The 19946-nt window shown below is 42.4% G+C and overlaps 1 protein-coding gene across 2 annotated transcripts in view; it reads left to right on the top strand.

The window, feature by feature from the left end:
• LOC119024412 (FERM domain-containing protein 5) overlaps window positions 1–18707 on the top strand; it is a 61642-nt gene extending 42935 nt beyond the window's left edge. The window contains exons 4-15 of one of the 2 annotated variants that reach the window (XM_037107204.1): window positions 1105–1147; window positions 1581–1659; window positions 4372–4469; window positions 5234–5357; window positions 6272–6359; window positions 6512–6600; window positions 7349–7412; window positions 7519–7610; window positions 8552–8626; window positions 9968–10036; window positions 10240–10346; window positions 14568–18707. In XM_037107204.1, the coding sequence (XP_036963099.1) occupies window positions 1105–1147; window positions 1581–1659; window positions 4372–4469; window positions 5234–5357; window positions 6272–6359; window positions 6512–6600; window positions 7349–7412; window positions 7519–7610; window positions 8552–8626; window positions 9968–10036; window positions 10240–10346; window positions 14568–15154 (1515 nt within the window). In that variant the 3' untranslated portion in view covers window positions 15155–18707. The remainder of the gene's footprint in view (window positions 1–1104; window positions 1148–1580; window positions 1660–4371; window positions 4470–5233; window positions 5358–6271; window positions 6360–6511; window positions 6601–7348; window positions 7413–7518; window positions 7611–8551; window positions 8627–9967; window positions 10037–10239; window positions 10347–14567) is intronic. The other variant, XM_037107205.1, reaches the window with a different exon arrangement.
• Window positions 18708–19946: the final 1239 nt, after the last annotated feature.

Raw genomic sequence — 19946 nt, 5'->3', positions numbered from 1 at the left:
GAATTATTATGCTTAAGGGTTACCTCATGATTGATGGTGACTGTCAGTCAAGATATAGGCGTAGCTATGCGTATGCTCATCAGCTGAACTCTCTTGTCCAAGTGTGGTCACTTCAGACTCCTCTAATACCAAGATGGCGACATCTGTAAAACCAGAGTAAAGACTCTAAAACCTTATTCTTCAAACCATTGAGTGACGTCAAGGTTGGCGTACACTTGGTGCAGACGTGCTCGTGTAACTCTCTACCAAAAAAAAGAGTGATAAAAGTATTTCCCTGGTCCAAAAATAGAGCCTTGTTGACACAGGCTTGTTTGAAGCATCTCTTCTTATATGCACTGCATGAGATGTTTTAAGAGTAGAAGTGGTTTAATGTGAACTCAGAATGACTTCACACACACACGACTTGGTTGCTCCACATAAAAATCACACGCGTGGCTATAACTTAAAAAATGGATTGGATTTGATCTAGTTGGAGGAATGAGAGCGAGACTTTGGTCCAGAGTGAAAAGTTGTGTTCTTCGGTTTCTCTTATTCACGGCGCCTCTCAGACTGGCGGGTTGTTCCATCAGGCTCCTCGGCTGCGGGGCATGTAGCGAGCACTGCTTGATTCATGAAGTATTCACATGTTCACAGATCATGTTGTAGTCCTGCAGACAAGAGCCGAGTCCTGCTGATGCTGCATTTCCCATGCTGTCACTCAGGACTATTTTGGTGGTTGTTGCTGTGGGTGGGTGGGGTCGGCGAGGAGTCAACGTGGGAGAAAGATGGAGAGAGAATATGCTCCCAGAGAGAATTGGAAATCTGAATCTGGCTTTAGACAGACCATATGACTGTCACCACCAGCAGGAGCTCAGTGTAAAGTCAAAACCAGTTGTCTAATGAGCCTCTGTTGACATATTTTCAAAATAAAAAAACTCTTTAAATTAGATACAGCTTTGCCATATTGTTGCCAACACGTTTTTCCAGAAAACTGTCGCTAGTAACAGCTGAGCATCATGGCAACTCATATCCAAAATGTCAGCAGAATGATTCAATGTGTGGAGTTTTTTCTTTTTTTTTGTAACATTGAATTTTTGTTCGCATTTGTCTGTCATTCTAACGCAGCACTGGTTGGAGTTCACAAAATCAATCGGAAAGCAAATGAAAGGTAAGAAATTTGAATTCATGTTAGCAACCTTATATCGCTCCGTGACTTAATGTATATGACGGAACATTTAATAACACTTTATTGAGAAAATGACTGAAAAATTAGTTGACTCTTTATTTGAAAATCACTATTATAACTATGTTTTGCAAGATGTTTAAAAGTCATCCTAAAATTGAAATAAAACAATATATCTTAAGAATTTTGTATATACAAAGTAGTACGTATGCACAAAACAGTGCAGTGAACATCCACCAATAATGCCACTGATATTTAGTTATAATCCATAATCAATTTGTAAGAATTCGACAAACACATGCAAAGGAAGGAACATCAGAGGACTAGTTGCTGCCCTGACGTCCTGTTGATTGTTTGATCAGTTCTTATAAAAGTGTTCATGTCCATCTCTTAAACATTTTGTGTTTTTTTCCTCCAGCTCAGCCTCCGTTCACCATGTGTCTGCGAGTCAAGTTCTACCCTCCTGAGCCTGCTGCTCTCAAGGAGGAAATCACTCGGTACGACTTCCTGTTGCCGCTGTCACTTCACATGAGTTGATAAGGACACTTCATGTTCATCTTCTCTTTGTGTCAGTTTAACAGCAGGGTGGTGGGGCACATTTTTTTTTTTTTTTTTGACATTTGACACACCTTTTGAAAAGCAGCTGTGATTTCTACTTGTTTTTTTGACCCTGATTTCCCCGTTGGAGCGATTTGTGCCCTGAAATTTTTTAAATAGAGCAAACATGTCTGTTTCTTAAGCATTATTTATGGGCCCTTCATAATTAAAATCGCTGAGTACTTTACTGTCTCAAACGTTATGATAAATATTACACAGAACACAGTTTGCAAGTGGAGTTGGTAGGCAAAGAGAGGAATGTAAAAGCCTTCATTAGTACGTCATCTCCAAAAGAAAATAGATAGAGAATTAATTAACAGCATGCCAGATTTTTCAGTGTAAATGCACAAATGTTTCCATAGTTACACCTCCTAAAAGCAGTCCTATCATAATGTTTTTCTCAAATGAATTTGCAGAAAGACCTGACACAGCCTGGCCAGCTGGTATATGTGTGCATGTACAGTTTACCGATGTATTCATCACTGACACGATGGAGAGAAAGCCTCTCCGAGGTGTAATGAGATGAAATGTGCACCACATGTAGAGTGTACATAATGAACAGGGTGGATAGAGGAGATGGGGGCCAAAGGGTGCTGATTGAGAGTGGGAAGGAGAGGGAGGGGGAATGAAAGGCTGGGGTGTGGGGGTAAGGAGTGATACATGATGATGAGAGTGGAGAGGGCAGGCCACAGAGGGAGGGAGAGGGTAAATAATCAATCACACGCGAGCCTCATTCAGTGGGTGTTCCCTCTCGACATATTGTGCAGGGATTTTGTTTGGAAAGCACGTTGATGTGGCTGAAATTCTCTAGATAACAAAAAACAGACAGCGTTCCATAAAATATACTTTCTTGGTATAGGTCTTCTTCACGGCAGACATTTGACATGGAAGGAAAAGCAAAAGATTTATTTGATTATCAGGAGCTCAGTTCTGTGATATCAGGACGCTGAAACTGAAGCAGCCAAATGGAATTTATCCATCATTCATTTTACTGACATGTCAGTACAGTATGCAGTAACCAATGCATTTCTATTTCTTTTGTCACCCTTAGAGAAAGGCCCCAGACTCCCTTAGAAAATCACGCAATTTTGTGAGTTGTTGAGTTAGGAGAAACTTATGAAGTTTGTGACACTGTTTATGAACAACTCTTGATTATTTGGGGCTTCTTGTAAATTCAGCAACTGTCGCACATCAGTTCAGTGTGTCCCTTTGTCTCAGCGTGTTGGCTACTACTGTTGGGCCACCACTTATGAACAAAAATGTACTTGGTCCTTGAAAACTGGTATGATGTATTGTGTTTGAGATTCAATGACAAGTGCTCACACGAGAGATATAGAGATGCACTCAGGTGTGAACAGCACCTTTTGAGTAGATCCCCCCCAGAGATGCATGTTAATGGCAGGTGTAAACAGACTATCCTCTGTTAAGTAGGACATGTTGCTGATGTGCTTCCCTGATGTGTTTTTCAAAGGCAAATTTAGGAATAACTACCACACTAGTGGTAAATAAAGCACAAGAATCAGCTCATGTCTAGTCAAGTAATGGCTGACAAAACTGCTGATGTGTTTCAGCTTTAATTCCTCATCAGAACTTGAAATATAGCATGTATGCAAACCACAAACATAAAAAGAACAATCATAGATAGTTGGAACTGAGACATTTTTCTGTTCATTTACAGGGGAAAATGCACATTAATCAACACTGGTATTTTAAAAACATCAGTGTTAATGCGACAGGGTTACCTAACTAGCTGATTTCCCCTCTTTATAGGTGTGATTTCACCTAAAAACAGTGTAATCGCTTCACACAGTGATTTGTCTGTGAGCTCATGTTTGCATCGTACGGAAGTGAAACAAGCGAAACACCAACAGCCATTGGAATTAAAATGACTGTTGAATTATCACCCATTCATTATATACCCGTCACACCTTCAGGAGGGTCTCTGGAAGCTGCTGAACATGTGAAACGAAAGCAGCTTTTTTTAATGCGTCCCTGGAAGCACAGGAAACATTATTAGCCTGTGTGGAAATGGCCTAGATTGAAGGAAGCAGGTCTGCCTGGCTGATTGTGAAAAATGAGATAAATGTTCAAGGTTCGCAAAAGAATAATTGTAAATGTCTGACTGACTGTGGTGTTCTAGCCTCTAACAATCTAACAATAATAATAATAATGATAATGATGATAGTCGTCAGCGTGGTATTAGCTTCAGGTCTAAGGGTAAATCCGATGCTCGAGGAGCTGATTGGTCGGGTGAGTCTGAAACTAGGCTGGAGGCTTTAAGAGAAGCACAGTATCAGTAGCAGCTTCTCCCTCAGGGCCTTCCTATCCTCCTTTTCCTCCCAAAAACAAAACCCTCATTTCAGCTAAATCAAAAAGAAATATTCAAAGCACCCATAGGGAACGTGAACTCACCAGCATTTGAGGTATGTCAGGTTTGTTGTTTTGCCGCTCCTGCTATGCCTTTTCTTACTGTTTTAATCCTGCCGTGTTCTCACTGAGAAATGTAGCTGTGCGAGTGGCTCAGGTTATTTATGAATATCATCAGCATAGTTACGAGTGGGCCTGTCAGACAGCCTGAAGTGTGTTTTTTTATTTTGTCCTTTCTTTTGTAGATATCTTGTCTTCCTGCAAATTAAGAGAGACCTCTACCACGGGAGGTTGCTGTGTAAAACCTCGGATGCGGCCATGCTGGCTGCCCACATCCTTCAAGGTAATGGAAGGTGACAGATGGAAATGACTTACACCACTCTCTGCCTCGCACTGTGCTCGTGACCTCTGTTTTACCGTGCCCTGTATTCACCATTCTGATGAATACTGCCAGCCGAGCAAATAGATTTTTATGTGGAAAAGAAGCTGAATCACAGTGAGGATGCGCGCTATAAGATTAGGCCCGCAGTGTTATTTTATTCACACATTAGATTGCCTGTGTAATAAGCATTTCACGCTGATGTTGATGTGATTTTCCGTACCGATATCGACTCCAAAGCTCACGCAGAGTGAAAGGTTATTCTGTTGTTTGTAAGACGATTAGTTCGGTGACTCGCAACAAGAATTCAGGCTCATTTTCACAAGTCTTTGAGGTGATTATCTGGCCTCTTACCATCGCATACACACAAACATAAACAAACACAAAACACATGAGGTACAGTGGCACAGCTAACATCAGATAGAGTGCCCTGTTTGAGGAGAGGCTTGTCCTCAAGAGGAGGAGCTGATGAATTAAAGATGGGCTGCCTGGTCAGCTCCTCCTTGCAGAGAGAATTCAGCATCAGGGTCATCCGAGGGAGTGCAGCGTGGCATGAAGGAACACAAATAATCCTGGCCATGTTCAGCCCCGGTAAAAGCACCGCTGTGCTGAACTGCATAGACATCCTTTTTTTTTGGTACTTTTATTTGCTCTGAAATGTTTGTGAATATGTTTAACATTTAACTTTTTTTTTTTTCTTTTTTTTTTTTCTCTGGCCCTTCCTCCAGCTGAGATCGGTGACTACGACCCCGGGAAGCATCCTGAAGGTTACAGCTCCAAATTCCAGTTTTTCCCGAAACACTCGGAGAAGCTGGAGCGCCGGATTGCAGACCTGCACAAGACAGAGCTGATGTAAGAGCTATGAAAAAAAAAAAAACACACAAAACAATCAGCGCCTCTGTTGTTTTGACATACCTGCGCTCACTCAGGCTGAGCAAACAGCTGACATTTATGTAATTGACTGCGGTAATGAGGCCCTGCTGGTCCTCTGTTGGGTCTGCCGGACAGATTATCGTCGCTTGTTCGAGCAGATAGCAAAGAATAGCACTCTCTCCCCAACCATCCACTCAGATAGCTCAGGTCAGATTGTCTTGAGCTCATAGCCTGCCCTCTATTGTAGTCACATCACTGGTGACGGGTCCCAGCTTCAGTCGGAAAAGCAGCGCAGCCATGACAGTGTGCAGACAGAGCAGGTCCACGCACACACTGAGACACACACCACGCTCACACACAGCAGGTGAGCTGATGAGATGTTTCATTCACAACCCCACCATGCGTTTTATCATTTCTGCTGTGAATGAGCCAGTGTGTCGTCGTGCATTCCTTAAGCACAAACGGAACAAATGAAGGTCATCAAGAAAAGAACAAAAGATGTCTGTTTACTGGCGAACAGTGAGACACAAAAGAGGCAGAATGGCATCGATCAAGTCCAGATTTGATGCTGTGGGAGCAGAGCGACAAACAGCATGAGACTCTGCTGCCCACTAGTGGTTCATCCTTTCCACACCACCAAGTAAACTCATACTTGGCAGTGATTTGACAGCCTGGATGTTGAAGATGTGATAAAGAAAAGGTGTATTTATTTTTTTTGCCACAGCTTGATCTTGTTTCAACATTTAACCCTCTTTAACATTAATATATCACAATAACTGAAGACAGTTGTCTTGGTGTCTCTTCTCAGAAGTGTTTGGCCTTTTTGTGTTGCATGTTTTTATGTGCATGGTGGACTGACACAGATGTTCGGTGTGTTGTTGCTCTCCCCCCAGTGGACAGACACCTGAAACATCAGAGCGAAATTTCCTGCAGAAGGCCCAGATGCTGGAGACATATGGTGTTGATCCACATCCGTGCAAGGTTTTTTTTTTAAGCACTGCTGCACTATTTCTAGATAGCACAAAAAAAGTGTTACGTCTAACTTTAACATCACAACAAAACATGTTTGATTTATGATTTATTTGTGTTCAGATGTTCTCTCTCTTTTTTTTTTTTTCCAAATTGCCTTTCAGGACGTGTCTGGGAACCCGGCCTTCCTCGCTTTCACACCGTTTGGTTTTGTGGTGCTTCAGGGAAACAAGAGAGTTCATTTTCTCAAATGGTGAGCCAAATGTGCAACATTCTCCTATGTGAGCCAGAGACGGCACACGCCTCGAGTACTCGCAGGATGTAAATAGACAAACACTTTGCTGCAGGCCTTTTTTTATTTTTTCTGATTTGACAAACGCGCTCTATGTGCAGAGTGTTTCTTCATGAAGCAGCGTGTGCATTACAGCTGGCTGTACAGTCACAGTCAACAAAGCTCATCCATCTGCCTCTACCTGCGATCAGAGCCGGCGGCTGCAGTGTGCACAGATGGCTAATTACACCAGCTAGACCAGTACAATAGCTTGGTACCAGTAGACTCTACTTGTGCTTGATGCCTGCTGATGTGAATTCAGCAAGACGCTTCACTGAAGAATTGAAAATATACGCAACATGGAGCATTTCTATGTAACATTTGTTTTGTTTCATTTCAACTGTCACAATAATGACGACAGACTTGTGATGTCTGCAGTATTTATTCTGGCGTTGTTGGTTTGTTTGTGCTCGGCAGTGCTCAGGTTTCTCCCCGCTCTCCACTCCCTCTCTGCAGGGAATATTATCCCTTATTTGTTTTGTCAGGCAAACATAGAGCTCTGTGACTGTTTATGTGATCTCAAAGTGTTTTCTCATGAATATTTAAAGAAGCTGTGGCTTTCCTGTTTCCGTCGCTCGATGTATAACTGTTGCTGCGCTCCTTCTCTCTGTCTCTCTCTCTCTCTCTCTCTCTCTCTCTCTCTCTCTCTCTCTCTCTCTCTCCCGGACAGGAACGAGGTGACCAAACTGAAGTTCGAAGGCAAGACGTTCCACGTATATGCAAATCAGAGGGAGGTGAGAGTATGAATTGTTGGAAACACGTGCACGTTCTAGAGGCTTGTTTTTTATTTGTCTCGGCTTGTTATATTTTCCTGCACGTTCTCTCATCTTCAACGTGCAGGATGAAAAGATCATCCTGACATACTTTGCGCCCACGCCGGAGGCATGCAAGCACCTTTGGAAGTGCGGAGTGGAGAACCAGGCTTTCTACAAGTGAGTCCACAAATTGCTTCCGTCTCAGTGTTTTTTCTCATTCCCCCCTGAAGCACACTGTCATGATTTAGCTACCTGCCGTGCATCACTTGAGCACTGTGGGGCTGGTTACCGTCACGGTACCTTGGTGTCCTTAAAAGCCCTCTCCTCCGGGTTGTTTGTCAGCGGGGAAAATGAGGTGTGAGTTGCTTCTGACCTTTCAGTAGATGAGTGTGCGCTGGCACGAGACAGCAAGCACTCCAGCGCTCCCTTTTTGAGATATGGCTCCCCGGTCTAAGCCATGAATAACAGCGCAGGTCCCCTCTGCTCTCTCATGCACAGAAAAGGTGATTAATTAAAAAAGAAAAAAAAAAAATCAGTGTGTGAGTGTGTGAGTGTGCCCGGTGGTGGTGGGGGTGTAATGATGAAGGGCAGGTGTGGGGGTTCGGCAGATGGAAAGAGAGGGGGCACGGGAAGGGCATAGCGCCGATTGAGTTAACATGATGTGACCTTTTGATGACTCTCTGAAGTGGCAGATAATGTTTTATCAGCTTAACACCTATTAAGATCTCACTGTAATAAGGAGCGTGGGCCGCTAAAAGGCAAGATGACGTGATAATCTGACAGGGGAGCCCACATATCCATTGAAATGAAACATGAAATATTAATGTCTCACTTAGTGTGACAATATAAACATATTGAATACTGTATGGGGCCGTGCCTATAGTGCATGGAGAGAACATGCATAATTTAACAGCAGGGTGTTTAATCCTCCTTCTGCTTTTGTTCTAGGATGCAGAAAGCAAAGATTGCATATCTTCATGCTCCAACAGCGTGATCATATCAGGAGCATATTCTTTCAAGTCTAGGAACTGTTAGTGTTTTTGAGTTCATACTTCTGCTTTTCCTTCCTTTAGGGGCAGCTTCATTTGTCTCTCTTTTTTTTTTTCTTGCTCCATCAGGCTTGAGAAGTCGAGTCAGGTTCGCACGGTGTCCAGCAGCAACCTGTTCTTCAAGGGCAGCCGTTTCCGTTACAGGTAGAGTACACGACAGGACACTGTGACTGATGATGACAGGGAGGGGAGAAAAAAAAATAAAAAAAATAAACAGCTGGAAAGGGAGAGACGTGTTCCCAGGAGACGTGGCCTCCTGGCCTTCTGTGCTGTAACATCAGCCTGCTGTTGCCCGGAGGATAGAACTGACACCTCACAAGATGGAGGACACAGAGGGCAAAAATGAAGGGGACTTGATCACATGAGGCATTATCACCTTGTATGAGCTGTAAACCTTTAGTGTGGACAAGATATTGTCCTTTATTAAAGGATCAGTTCACATGAATTATTAAAAAGTATGCACTCAGTTTACTTTTGTGGTATCAAGCATATGGATAATGTTTGTTTTATTTGCACAGATTATTATTATAATTTGCCTGCAGGAGACATTTACAATTTTTAACGATGACAGTGTTTTTCAGAAACAGTGCACTGGTATCTTTAGACAATTCATAAACCTTGATGTGAACTACTTTACACTAAATGAATACCCTTTACTGAGACTTTGGAAAAACATCAATATCTCAAAACATTAGCCGTTTAAGACGTATAACACAGTGCGTTAACATGAAGAGACATTTGTTAAATATTTTGGTGAGTTGTTCACTTTCCCAGTTGTAACAAAGTAGTGACAAAGAGTGAGAAAGGACGTTGGCGACCATCAACTTGTCTGCTTACATGACTTCTCTCTGCGTTACGTTAAATCAGTTTTCATCTGCGGTGGTGGCTGTTCAATAGTCCAAACAACAACTCCCATGATCCCACGCTAGGGGGTCAAACTGCGTCTTTTGTTTCATTATTTGGATTTAGCGACCCCTAGTGGCAGAAATTACATTCTGTGCATTTAAAACCAAAACTGTCGGCATATCTTGATATAATGTGAGAGGAAATATATTTCAATTTTGGATGATCGGGCCCTTTATGAAGAAAATGTAAGATATTAAAAGGTCAAGATGAAAGGGATGGAAAGTAATTTGCATTTGAAAATTATAATTCATTAATTTAAGGAGACTGCACTTGAACTGACATCCCAAGCCCACTTAGTTTAACATTGAGTTTACTGTTGAAGGGCGAACCATGATCATTGTTTTGATATTTTTGCCTGCAAGTCTGTGTGTGCATTTGTCTGACTGGTGGTAATTCAGTTACACAAGGCTGAATTCACCGAGTTAATTCAATCATGATGCTCATGAACTGTACTCATCCACTGCACTGATGGCTTTCATGGCATTGGGTGACACTAGAGTGCCTGGTTGTGTGTGTGTGTGTGCGCGCGTGTGTGTATGTAAAACTCATCCTGAGCATCGTCTCTGTGCTTTATAACAGTGGACGAGTGGCAAAAGAGGTGATGGAGCAGAGTGCCAAAATCAAACGCGAACCTCCAGAAATACACAGGTAGAGTTGTAAACTCAGGAGAGGTCAGAATGTTCTCAATCACATCTTTCTTTCATTTTCCTCCATTTTTCTTAGGCACCAAGCTACTGTAGATGTCATTATATCAGCAGCACCTACTGGCTACAGTATGAGTTACCCTTCTCTCGTCGTGTCTCTCTGTGCAGTGATGTTTTGTGTATCTGTGTCTGTGTTTGTCTCTGCAGGGCTGGACTCGTGCCCAGCAGAAGCTGCCCATCCATCACCCACGGGCCTCGCCTCAGCAGTGTGCCGCGCACACGTCGGAGAGCTGTGCACATATCCATCATGGAGGGTAAGAACCGAGCTTCAGTGCCAAGCGACAAATCCTCCATTAGTCATGGACGAGGCCGAAGGGCAGATGTGTGTTTAATAAAAAAAAAGTATGGATTCTTTATGATGCCTGACACGCCAATGTTGGAGCCAATCGGTGAGAGCTGCGGGCCTGGTTGTTGTGGTGCGTCCCACAATATTAACAGGGGTCAGCCCTTGTCGGCAGCTTTTTGGCTGATGGAGCAGGTAAAACTGTTGATGAGAGAAATCCTTCTGACTGGCTGTTCAGCTCAGCAGGTTATTTTGGTGTCATTTGCAGCTGTTTATCAGACATATTCTTGATTTCATGTGGATATTATTCGTGAGAGTGGTGTCAAAAATGCTTTTATCGTTACAACGATTTGTATATCAACAGTCCAGAGTGTTCTGGTTTCCCATTTTTTAATGATTACAAACAACCGCTGAATGGTGGTACGGGATGTTATTTCACACAGATGCAGAATGTACAAGTGAACTGATCGTCAGCTGTAGTCTTCGTGGTGTGTTCAAGTGCAGCTTTTTGGCGGAGACACAGGTGACGTGAGGTAACGCACATGTCGGTCTTCTTCACTGCCTCTCCTGGGTTTGTTGTGTCAGAAACCTCACAGTGAGCGTGGTGTTTTATTCACATGTCATCCTCATCCTTTGAAACACCTCATTTGTCATGGAAGTGCATGATTAATGCTAATTTTCACATGGATCTGGGACTCATTAGTCCTATCTGTGAGAACTCCTCCCCCTTCTTGAGAAAACACACTTGTGCACACACACACATGCGCGTGCACACACACACACTGTAACTAGAGCCATTTAGCCCGGTTCATGCTTACAGAGCTGGTGGGGCATGCTGCAGGTGTGTGCGTCAGTCAGCCTGCTCCACTTCAGTGCAGACTTACAGAGTGTGTATTTGAGTTCTTGTTGTGCCAACACAGTGGCAGCTAAAGTCACTCCTTCAGCCCACCTGCAGGCTCCTGGCCCGGAACAGGTGGCCACGCTTCTGCTGCTGACATGGAAGCAGCAGGCGTATTGTCCTGCCTGGCTCTGGGTAAAACCAGCAGTGAGACCCTTCGGCCCTCTTTTCTCAGTCCACACTATAACTCTGTGTACACTGAGATAAATAGAGGTCAGAAGCAGGTGGACTGTGTATATTGAGGGTCCTTTTCTGTGGGCTCAAGAGAGCCATAAGAGCTCCCAGTGTGTGCTGACTGGGTGTCTTACAGAGGTATTAATACCCCAGCTGAAAATAGCCTGGGTCTTCTACTCCATGTATGTCACTGGCCTGGGTGGGGCCAAACCAGGCCAGGCCAATGCTGGCGACTGTAGCACTGCTGCAGAAACACACCGTTTTTTCCCCACACACTCCTCTCTGAAACTGCAACTAAGGCAGAACCCTTCGGCCCACAACACACACAGCGAGACTGTGGCCTGGACTCCAGGATAGGGACCATCAGGGTGGGATAAACACGTGCATGCTGCAGCCATGGTGAAGTGTCTGATTCGTATCACCACCCGGGTGAACGTCCACCTGCGTATGATCAACCACTGCTACCGGGATGTGAAGGTTCGCGTGCTGAGCCTGGGGCCTCGTATGCTGGGCAAGGCCCTGGGCGTCCTGCCCCTCTACCCTGCCCTGACGGGGATGCCGGAGTCTGCCAGCCCCACTCCTCTTTCTGGCACTCCGCTGCCCTGCGTTCAGCCCAGCAACCCTCCAGGTAAACTCACCACAGAGCCAGCCAGTGTTGTGCTTTACATGGAGGTGCCATTGGCTTTTTTGTCTTCTAAATCAGTCTGTGCTACATCACTGCTGGCAGGGAGGGGGAGACACCATTCCTGTGGCTGTCTGTGTCTCTTGGATGTCTCAGTAATTGGACAGGGACTTTGTAGTTTTTATTCTCTGTGCTTTTGCTGAGTGGTTTTTGGTTGATTTGAACTGGAGGACTCTTTATACAGCAGCTATATTTGGTTCCAATCAGTATACAGTATTTAAAGGGGCATATTTTTGTGTACTAGTATTTCAAATTTAAAGCTCTGAACATTACACAAACACAATTAAAACAGTTCCTCTCACTAACCTCGCTGTTGTAAGCATAATACAGGGTAAGCCGAGGCAGATCAACACTCAGTAAAGATGGCCGCTGACACTCATCCAGACATTATGCCTCCTTCCTTTTTGACTTGACGGGAGTTTTCGTGTCAGCAGAGGCTTAGGCGCCGGACATAATCTGCCCCAGTTTTCCTGCCGGTTTTCTTTAAAACGTCCTTTTAACGATTTGCTTCCTCATCAAAAGATGAATTTTAATCCCCTCTCTTTATAGTGAAAGTGTAATGCTGCTGCTGCTGTGACAATCTGGAGAATGTGATATCGTCAGCAAAGGGCTCAACCGCAGCTCATCTTCAGTGACATGTACAAAGTAGTGAGCCTCTCACATTCTGTACTGTAACAGTAGAGTCGTACAGTAACAGTAATTTTACCGTGTCCTGAAGCTAATGTTGAATAGTTTTAGGTATTCTCGGTCTATCTACTGAGGTTGCTACTGTACTGCACTGTACTGTACTGTACAGTTGTATAAGACTATTTTGGGCAATGTTGTGAGTCAGTGGGCAACTACTGCAATGTGGCTATGCTGGATTTGTGTGTGATTTTCGATCTTGTGAACTTACTTAAAAACAGACAGTAACAAAACATTATTATGTATCACAATATCAGATTACATACACTGTAAGAGAAGATGTTACCCAGATAGCTCCCCTCCTGGTAAGTGTAAGTTAAAAATATTTTGGTGTCCTTTTCAGTTTGGTTTGGAATTAGTTCAGTTTTTTCTACATTAAACAACACTCAGATGTGCATTGAAACAATGTGCGGTTGCTGTTATTGCTCCAGTGGTGGGGGGATTATACCACAAAGAGGGAAATTTGTACTAAAAAGGCCGCCAAAAAATACCCCCTTGGCTTTTCTAACTAAGACTGGATGCCTCAAACTAACTCAGATTTCTATTAAGCCGGTGTGGACAGGGCTTGTGAGTTTCAGTGTGAACCTCCATTGTGTTTGTGTATGAAGCGATGAGGCTATGTCAGAACTATTACAGCAACCGGGGAGCCATGCTAGTTCACCTGGTAGAGCGTGAGCCCTGTGCATAGAGGTTTGGTTTCCTGAACTGTTCTATCTAAATAAAGAATAAAGAATAAAAAAGGACTATTAGCTCAACAAATATCCTTTGAAAATAAACTTATACTATATCCAGCTTCAAGGAAGTTGGATGTTTTGTCTGCAGTCTGTAGGTGACAGATTCTGTCGTACGGTAACATTAATTCTGTTGAGCTGAAGCTGAAGTCATCAACTCACCTGAGAAGTTCTGTTGTCATAATAATAAGCCAACAGCATGAAATTGCTCGGTAACAAGTATCTGCGAACACACCGCCAGAAACCAGAGCGGCTTCTTTCTTTCTTCAGGAGTGAGACTCCTAAATTCACACTCAACAGTCCGCCATCAAAAATAGTTGACATTTCCAAATCTGACCTTGTGTCAGTCATTAAGAACAACTTTACATGTGTCATTTGCTTTCGTGGGTCATGTACCACCATCAGTATTAAATTAAGATTGTTTCATAACCACTTAAAAGTTGCTTGTATAAGTTGTTTAAGCATCTCTATATAAGCTTCTAAGACAACCGATACATGTGGAGAAATCTAACATCTGACATGGGATCAGTGGTGGAACCTCTGGTAGATCCGAGGCTGTCGTATTTAGAGATCCGTGCTCAGAAAGTGTCAGTAGATAAAAAGAGAAGATGTTGTGAGGAAGCAGGCTCGGTTTGTTTGGTTGTCTCTAAAGCGGACGTTGTCCTAATAGTTTTGTACAATCCGTGGTTGATGAATGAGTTTGACACTTACGGTGTAAGTCGAAGATGATGATCAGGCATCGCATCAGCTGATGAGCCTTCTGTACAGTGGTATTAATCCCTGCTTGATTTCTGTCTGTGTTCTCTAACCTCTGCTGGGCATGGTGCAAAGAGACCTCTCAGCCCTTTAGAGCCAGAGCTACAGTACATTGTGTCCGTGAACGCCACTCTACTGTAGAGTATGAACTGCTGCATCATGTTACATCAGAAATCTTTTGTCGTGCTGGGAAATGTGTGTGATGTTCCTTTCTTCCTGTCTGTTTCCCTCCTCTCCCTCCCTGAACCCCCCCTCCACTTCCACAAGGTCTGGAGTCGTTGCGTGACAGTGCCCACTCTACACCGGTGCGTTCAGTGTCCCACGGGGAATCCTTCATGCCACGCTCCCGGAGCCAGGCCACAGACCACAGCGAGAGGACTGCGGTGATCTCGGATGAGGCCTACAGCCCCTCCGACAGCGTCCTGCCCACCCCAGTGGCCGAGCACGGCATGGAGCTGTCAGCCTCGCGCCAGATCAACGGGGCACCCTGCAGCATAGAGGAGGAGAAGGAGTCGGAGGCGGGCACCCCTATGCACGGGGAAGGGGGTGAATTTGGTGCGGACGGTAGATCTGCTCAGGAGGGTGCTGGGGGGGACTCGGCCCTCAGCGAGGTGGAACAGGTGAATAAATTTGTCTTAAGTGTCCTCCGTTTGCTCCTTGTGACCATTGGACTCCTCTTTGTTTTGCTCCTCCTCCTCATCATCCTCACCGAGTCAGACCTTGACATTGCATTTTTACGTGATATCCGCCAGACCCCCGAATTTGAGCAGTTCCATTACGAATACTTTTGTCCCCTCAGGCGGTGGTTTGCCTGCAAGCTCCGCTGGGTGGGCGGGTTGCTCATTAACAAGTGAGAGTGAGGTCGTAGAGTTCGTAAACCCGTTCGGGGGTCTGGGAAGACGGTTAGGACTCCGGAGCGATGGAGGGAATCCTCGTCCCAACCATGAACCCTGCTTCTCTCATCATCCTCCTGCAGACATACAGCTTGGACCACTCCTGGTAACACCGGGCCAGGATCTCTCTCCCTCCCCCCCACCTCCTCCTCCTTCACTTTGCGTTAACCCCCCCCCCTCACCCAAACCACCTCCTCGTTTCGCTTATTTTCTTCTTCGTTTTTTTTCTACAAAACCAGAAGACTTTTTTTTTTTTTGCATTTTTCCTTTTTTTTATTGCACATCATGTCAGGTATTTTATTTTTTCAAATAACACAAAGGAAAAAAATTAAAAACTGAAGTCAAAGAACTGGAGAATTTCAAAACAGTTCCTTTTTACGGGAACGGAAGATTTCGTTTGCAACGGATGAACGTTGCATTCATTTATTATTATTATTATTATTTATTGCTTTCGAAAACACGTGTTTGCATAAGAAAAAGGGGAGGAGAGGATGGAAAACGGTAATCGAGGAAGTTGATTTGTTGTTTAAAAAAATGAAGATGGAAGTGAATGTTAAGAGTCGGTAGGCCTGCTGCTGCGAAGTGAGGCGAAGTAGTGCGATGTATCCTCTGATATGAATTCAGCCCCGTCAGACGTCAACTAGGCAAACAGCAGATTTCACCTCATCGGAAAAACAGAATCTGAAGGGAATAACGGTGAAGGTTCATGAGACAGAGATCAGACAGGGTGATTACCAAATGCCTTTTTTTCTTTTCTTTTTTCTTTTTTTTGCTGAGAAGATGTCCATGACTGTCGGCAGGTCTTGAATTTTGTGGATTGTTTTAAGACAAAATTATACTTTAGTATACAGCGGTGTACAAAGTAAGCAGGCGAGAGCTCAGAGTTGTTTTATAACATTTTATAAGGATACAGTAAAAACATAAAAACCAATAGTGTTACGTGACCCAGTAGTGTCAGATGCGGTTAAAAAAAAACAAAAAAAAAACATTCTTGATGAGCAAAGATTCACTGGCACCAATAATAGATGATAGTCTAGATAGATGTGCAATGGTTTTAATAATTAAGTACTTCTGAATGTGCTCATTTGTTCAGTTGTTCTGTTATTTTCTCCGATTAATTTGATTTGCATTTCTTTTTTCATCAAGTTGAAATTCGATGAATTTCAATAATTTCTTTGTATGAAGAGTTTATGATTTATTTTGGTTTCATATCAACCTTGTTCTTAGGTTCATGTATCATACTATATTATTATTATTATTACTATTATTATTATTATTATTAGAATAAGAATAATGATGTACTTTTTGTACAAATTAGTTTGTTTCCTAATATATATTGACAGGTTTTTCATGTATATTTTAACAGAACTGAAATGTTATTTTGTTATTGAAGATTAAATTATACCTTTTTTAGCGCTGTGTTTCAAGTAAGGTCAGAAGCATTTTATGGAAATGTGGAAGGGGGGGGACTTAAAAAAAACAGGGTTTTTATCCAGATCCACTCGACACTGATCACACTTCTCATCACTCCACCAGCAGTGAATCAGCCTTTAGCGTGTGCACATTATGGTTGTACAGAATGAAATCTGGAGATGTCATTACATCATCACAAATACCAAATAGTCCAAAAACACATATTTTCACCCTTCATGACATCTTTTTTTACTTGAAGAGTTCAGAGAGGTGACTGTGAGCCTGGCCGACACAGATCTGCACAAAAAAAAGTCTATCGTGGCACTAAAAAATATTTTTAAAATGTGTGAGATTAAAGTAGAGATGGAATGATTAGTTAGGACAATAGAAAATCAATTGGCAGCTATTTTGCTTATCAGTTAATATTTATTTCATATTTCAAGCAAAAATACTAAACAATTTCTGGTTTCCGCTTCTCCAAAAGAGAGATTTTCTGCTTTTCTCTCTCTCTCTTTCTTTTTGTTTATAATTTTAAATTGAATATCTCTGGGTTTGGACTGTCAGACTGATTAAAAAGAAACATTTTGAATATTTTACTTTAGATTCTGAGAAATTCTGAGTTAATCAGTTCATCTACAGAATATGATTGATATATAAAGAAATTAAATCACTTGTTGCAGCTAAACTAAACATGTTTGGTTTATAGTCATGACATTTTCTGAGATACCTCATTTTCACTATTTCTCCTAATTGTGAACTTCAGTTTCCAGTCAGCCAAAATAATATCAGGCAGCAGAATATCTGCCAATAATCTGCACTCAGATTCGTCGGTCAGGCTCGAGACTCTTCTGCCTCTCAGCTCCAGGAGAGCAATAACTGTCACGGCTGCTGGATTCTGGGTAAAATCTGTTTTTTGTGTTAATGCGTGTCTACCTCCTGTACCAAGTGCAGGTGTAAGTGTTAGTATGTCTGTATGTAGGAATGGAAACAAGACTCGAGGTGATAGCGGGCGGATGTTTAGACAGAGAGGGGGTCTAAAAGTTCATTTTTTCATCTTTTTTGTAGAAGGATGAAAATTAAGAAAGGAAAAGAGAGGACAGAGGTTGGAGAACAGGTTCAAGTGAGCGGTCTGCTTCTTTGAAAAAGAGGGATTTAAAAAAGAAATTGGGAATGAGAAACACACGTCGATCTACTGGCTGTACAGGGTTGCTCGTTTTTGGCCTGATTTTTTTTTCTCCCAGAACGTCACACTCTCATACCAGCACCTGCAAGCTGCTCCACCAGAAGGCCCGATGGTGCTACCTTTCTTTGTTTGCTCCTGTGTAATCCGAGCATGTCTTGTCCTTTGGCTCAATTTGTAGTCCTGACCACAGAGTAGCATGCACTTGTGGCGTTGTGGCTGGATCCACTCCTGTAGCCCATTAATGCCTCTCAAACCGCAGCTATAAAGAGGCGGAGGGAGCAGCACCGACAATGCTGGAGGGAATTTTCAAATTGTTAGAGCTACATTGGCAAAAAAAGAAGCCTGTCAGCTCACCAGGAGCTTAAGTATGTCACTTTGTTTTTGTTTTGTTTTTTTTAACTCGGATACATCCAGATGCAAAGATGAAGCACATTATTTCCTAACAGGGCGTGGAGCAGGGTGGGCGGGTTGACTTTTCTTTTTTGGTGTATACATTCATACTTCATATTTATTACTTCTTTACTGACACAAAGGTCAACATGGCTGACCAGGCGAGGCCAGGCTGAGTCGTTAGCAGGACATCTTTTCAAAGGTCGGTCTGCAAAAGGTGTTACATCTGTTACATCATACATCTATCAGCGTTATGTAGCTTCAGCGGTCTCTCTGAACATGCAACGATTAAAAAAAACAAACAAGGCAGCATTATTCAACAAGCAATAATTAGCTACGAGAGCAAAAAGATGTGATTTAGAAAACTTGTGTATGAAAATCTAATGAGTAAGTCAAATATGTCCTTTGTGTTTCTAGAAAAGCACTTAATTGCTGTTGTGCTGACTATACTGACAATGTGACCACTAAGACACATTCATTAATAACATTTTATATATATATATATATATATATATATATATATATATATATATATATATATATATATATATATATATATATATATATATATATATAAAAACAGATAAAAGAAAAAAGAAATCCCCATTTTCCTCAGAGACCTCTTGTGTGGACATTTGTTCTGCTGTTTTCTTTGCTGTTTCATTGTTAAGTGACAAATTGTTCCCTGTGCCTGGATCCTAACTCTGCAGTTTACCAAAGGTGCAACGATGAAGGAATGGAAAGACACAATTTCTCCAACACAACAACAACAACAACAACAATTGTACTTCAGTCTACTCCATCCTTAAATCTCCCAGGTCGAGAGAGGGAAAAAAAAATCTCTGTCTGAGACTGATTGCAGCCCCAAAATCTCTGTCTTAATTTGTCTTTACAGGCGTGTTTCCTGTGACAGACCTGACTTACATTTTTTACAGTTCAGCTTGCTGTGTCATGTTTACATATTTTACCAGTTCTTTTACCTCACAGGAGATTGGCTACAGTTTTTTTGGCCAGATGTGTGACTTTTTGATTAACAGTTAAAGAACAGCGTGTCCGTCCCTGAAAAGCAGCAGTGAAGGTGCAGCCATGCGAATATGATGCAGTGCATCTGGAAGACGACAAATCAATCCTTAAATTTAATACACAGGGGATTTACTCAATAACTGAAACACTCACTTGGTATAATCCAATTCCAACGAAACAACAAAAACTTTAAAAAGTAAACTAAAAGTTATATTTTTGCTAAAGTGATGTCAAAGAGATGTTTAGGGTCAATTCTGGGGTTGTATTTTACAGTATTATTGTACTGAGGTGTTTTAGTTTTTTTGTCCATCCCGTTTTCTTACATATATTTAGCACTCATCATTATCTTAAGTAAAAGTTTTTAAAAAGTAAGAAAAGTCCCTAAAACCAATTTAAGTACGACATAATCAAGATTTTTTTTTTTACAAAGCTGTCATTTTTTTAAGGTTTGTCAATATTTATGTGGTGAAAAAAAAGAATAAAATAACCAATTAGGATGATTGAAATCAAGTAATTTATATTCAGTTAGCTACTTCCCGGCCCAAACCCGTCACATTAATGTTAATGCATGTGAAAAATGAGGGGTTTGATGGATGAAACTAGTCATGAGCGAAGACATCTCGATCTGCTTTTTGCCCGTCAGCTCCCAGTAGACAGACCCTCACACGCCAATACACGTCAATAAGTGTATACGCATATCCATGTCTGGTGGTGTGTTACGTAGTCTGCATTGCTCTATCCTGG

The sequence above is a fragment of the Acanthopagrus latus genome, chromosome 8 (genome assembly GCF_904848185.1).
Source record: "Acanthopagrus latus isolate v.2019 chromosome 8, fAcaLat1.1, whole genome shotgun sequence".
Classification (NCBI taxonomy): Eukaryota; Metazoa; Chordata; class Actinopteri; order Spariformes; family Sparidae; genus Acanthopagrus; species Acanthopagrus latus.
This window is presented reverse-complemented; position numbering and strand designations above follow the sequence as displayed.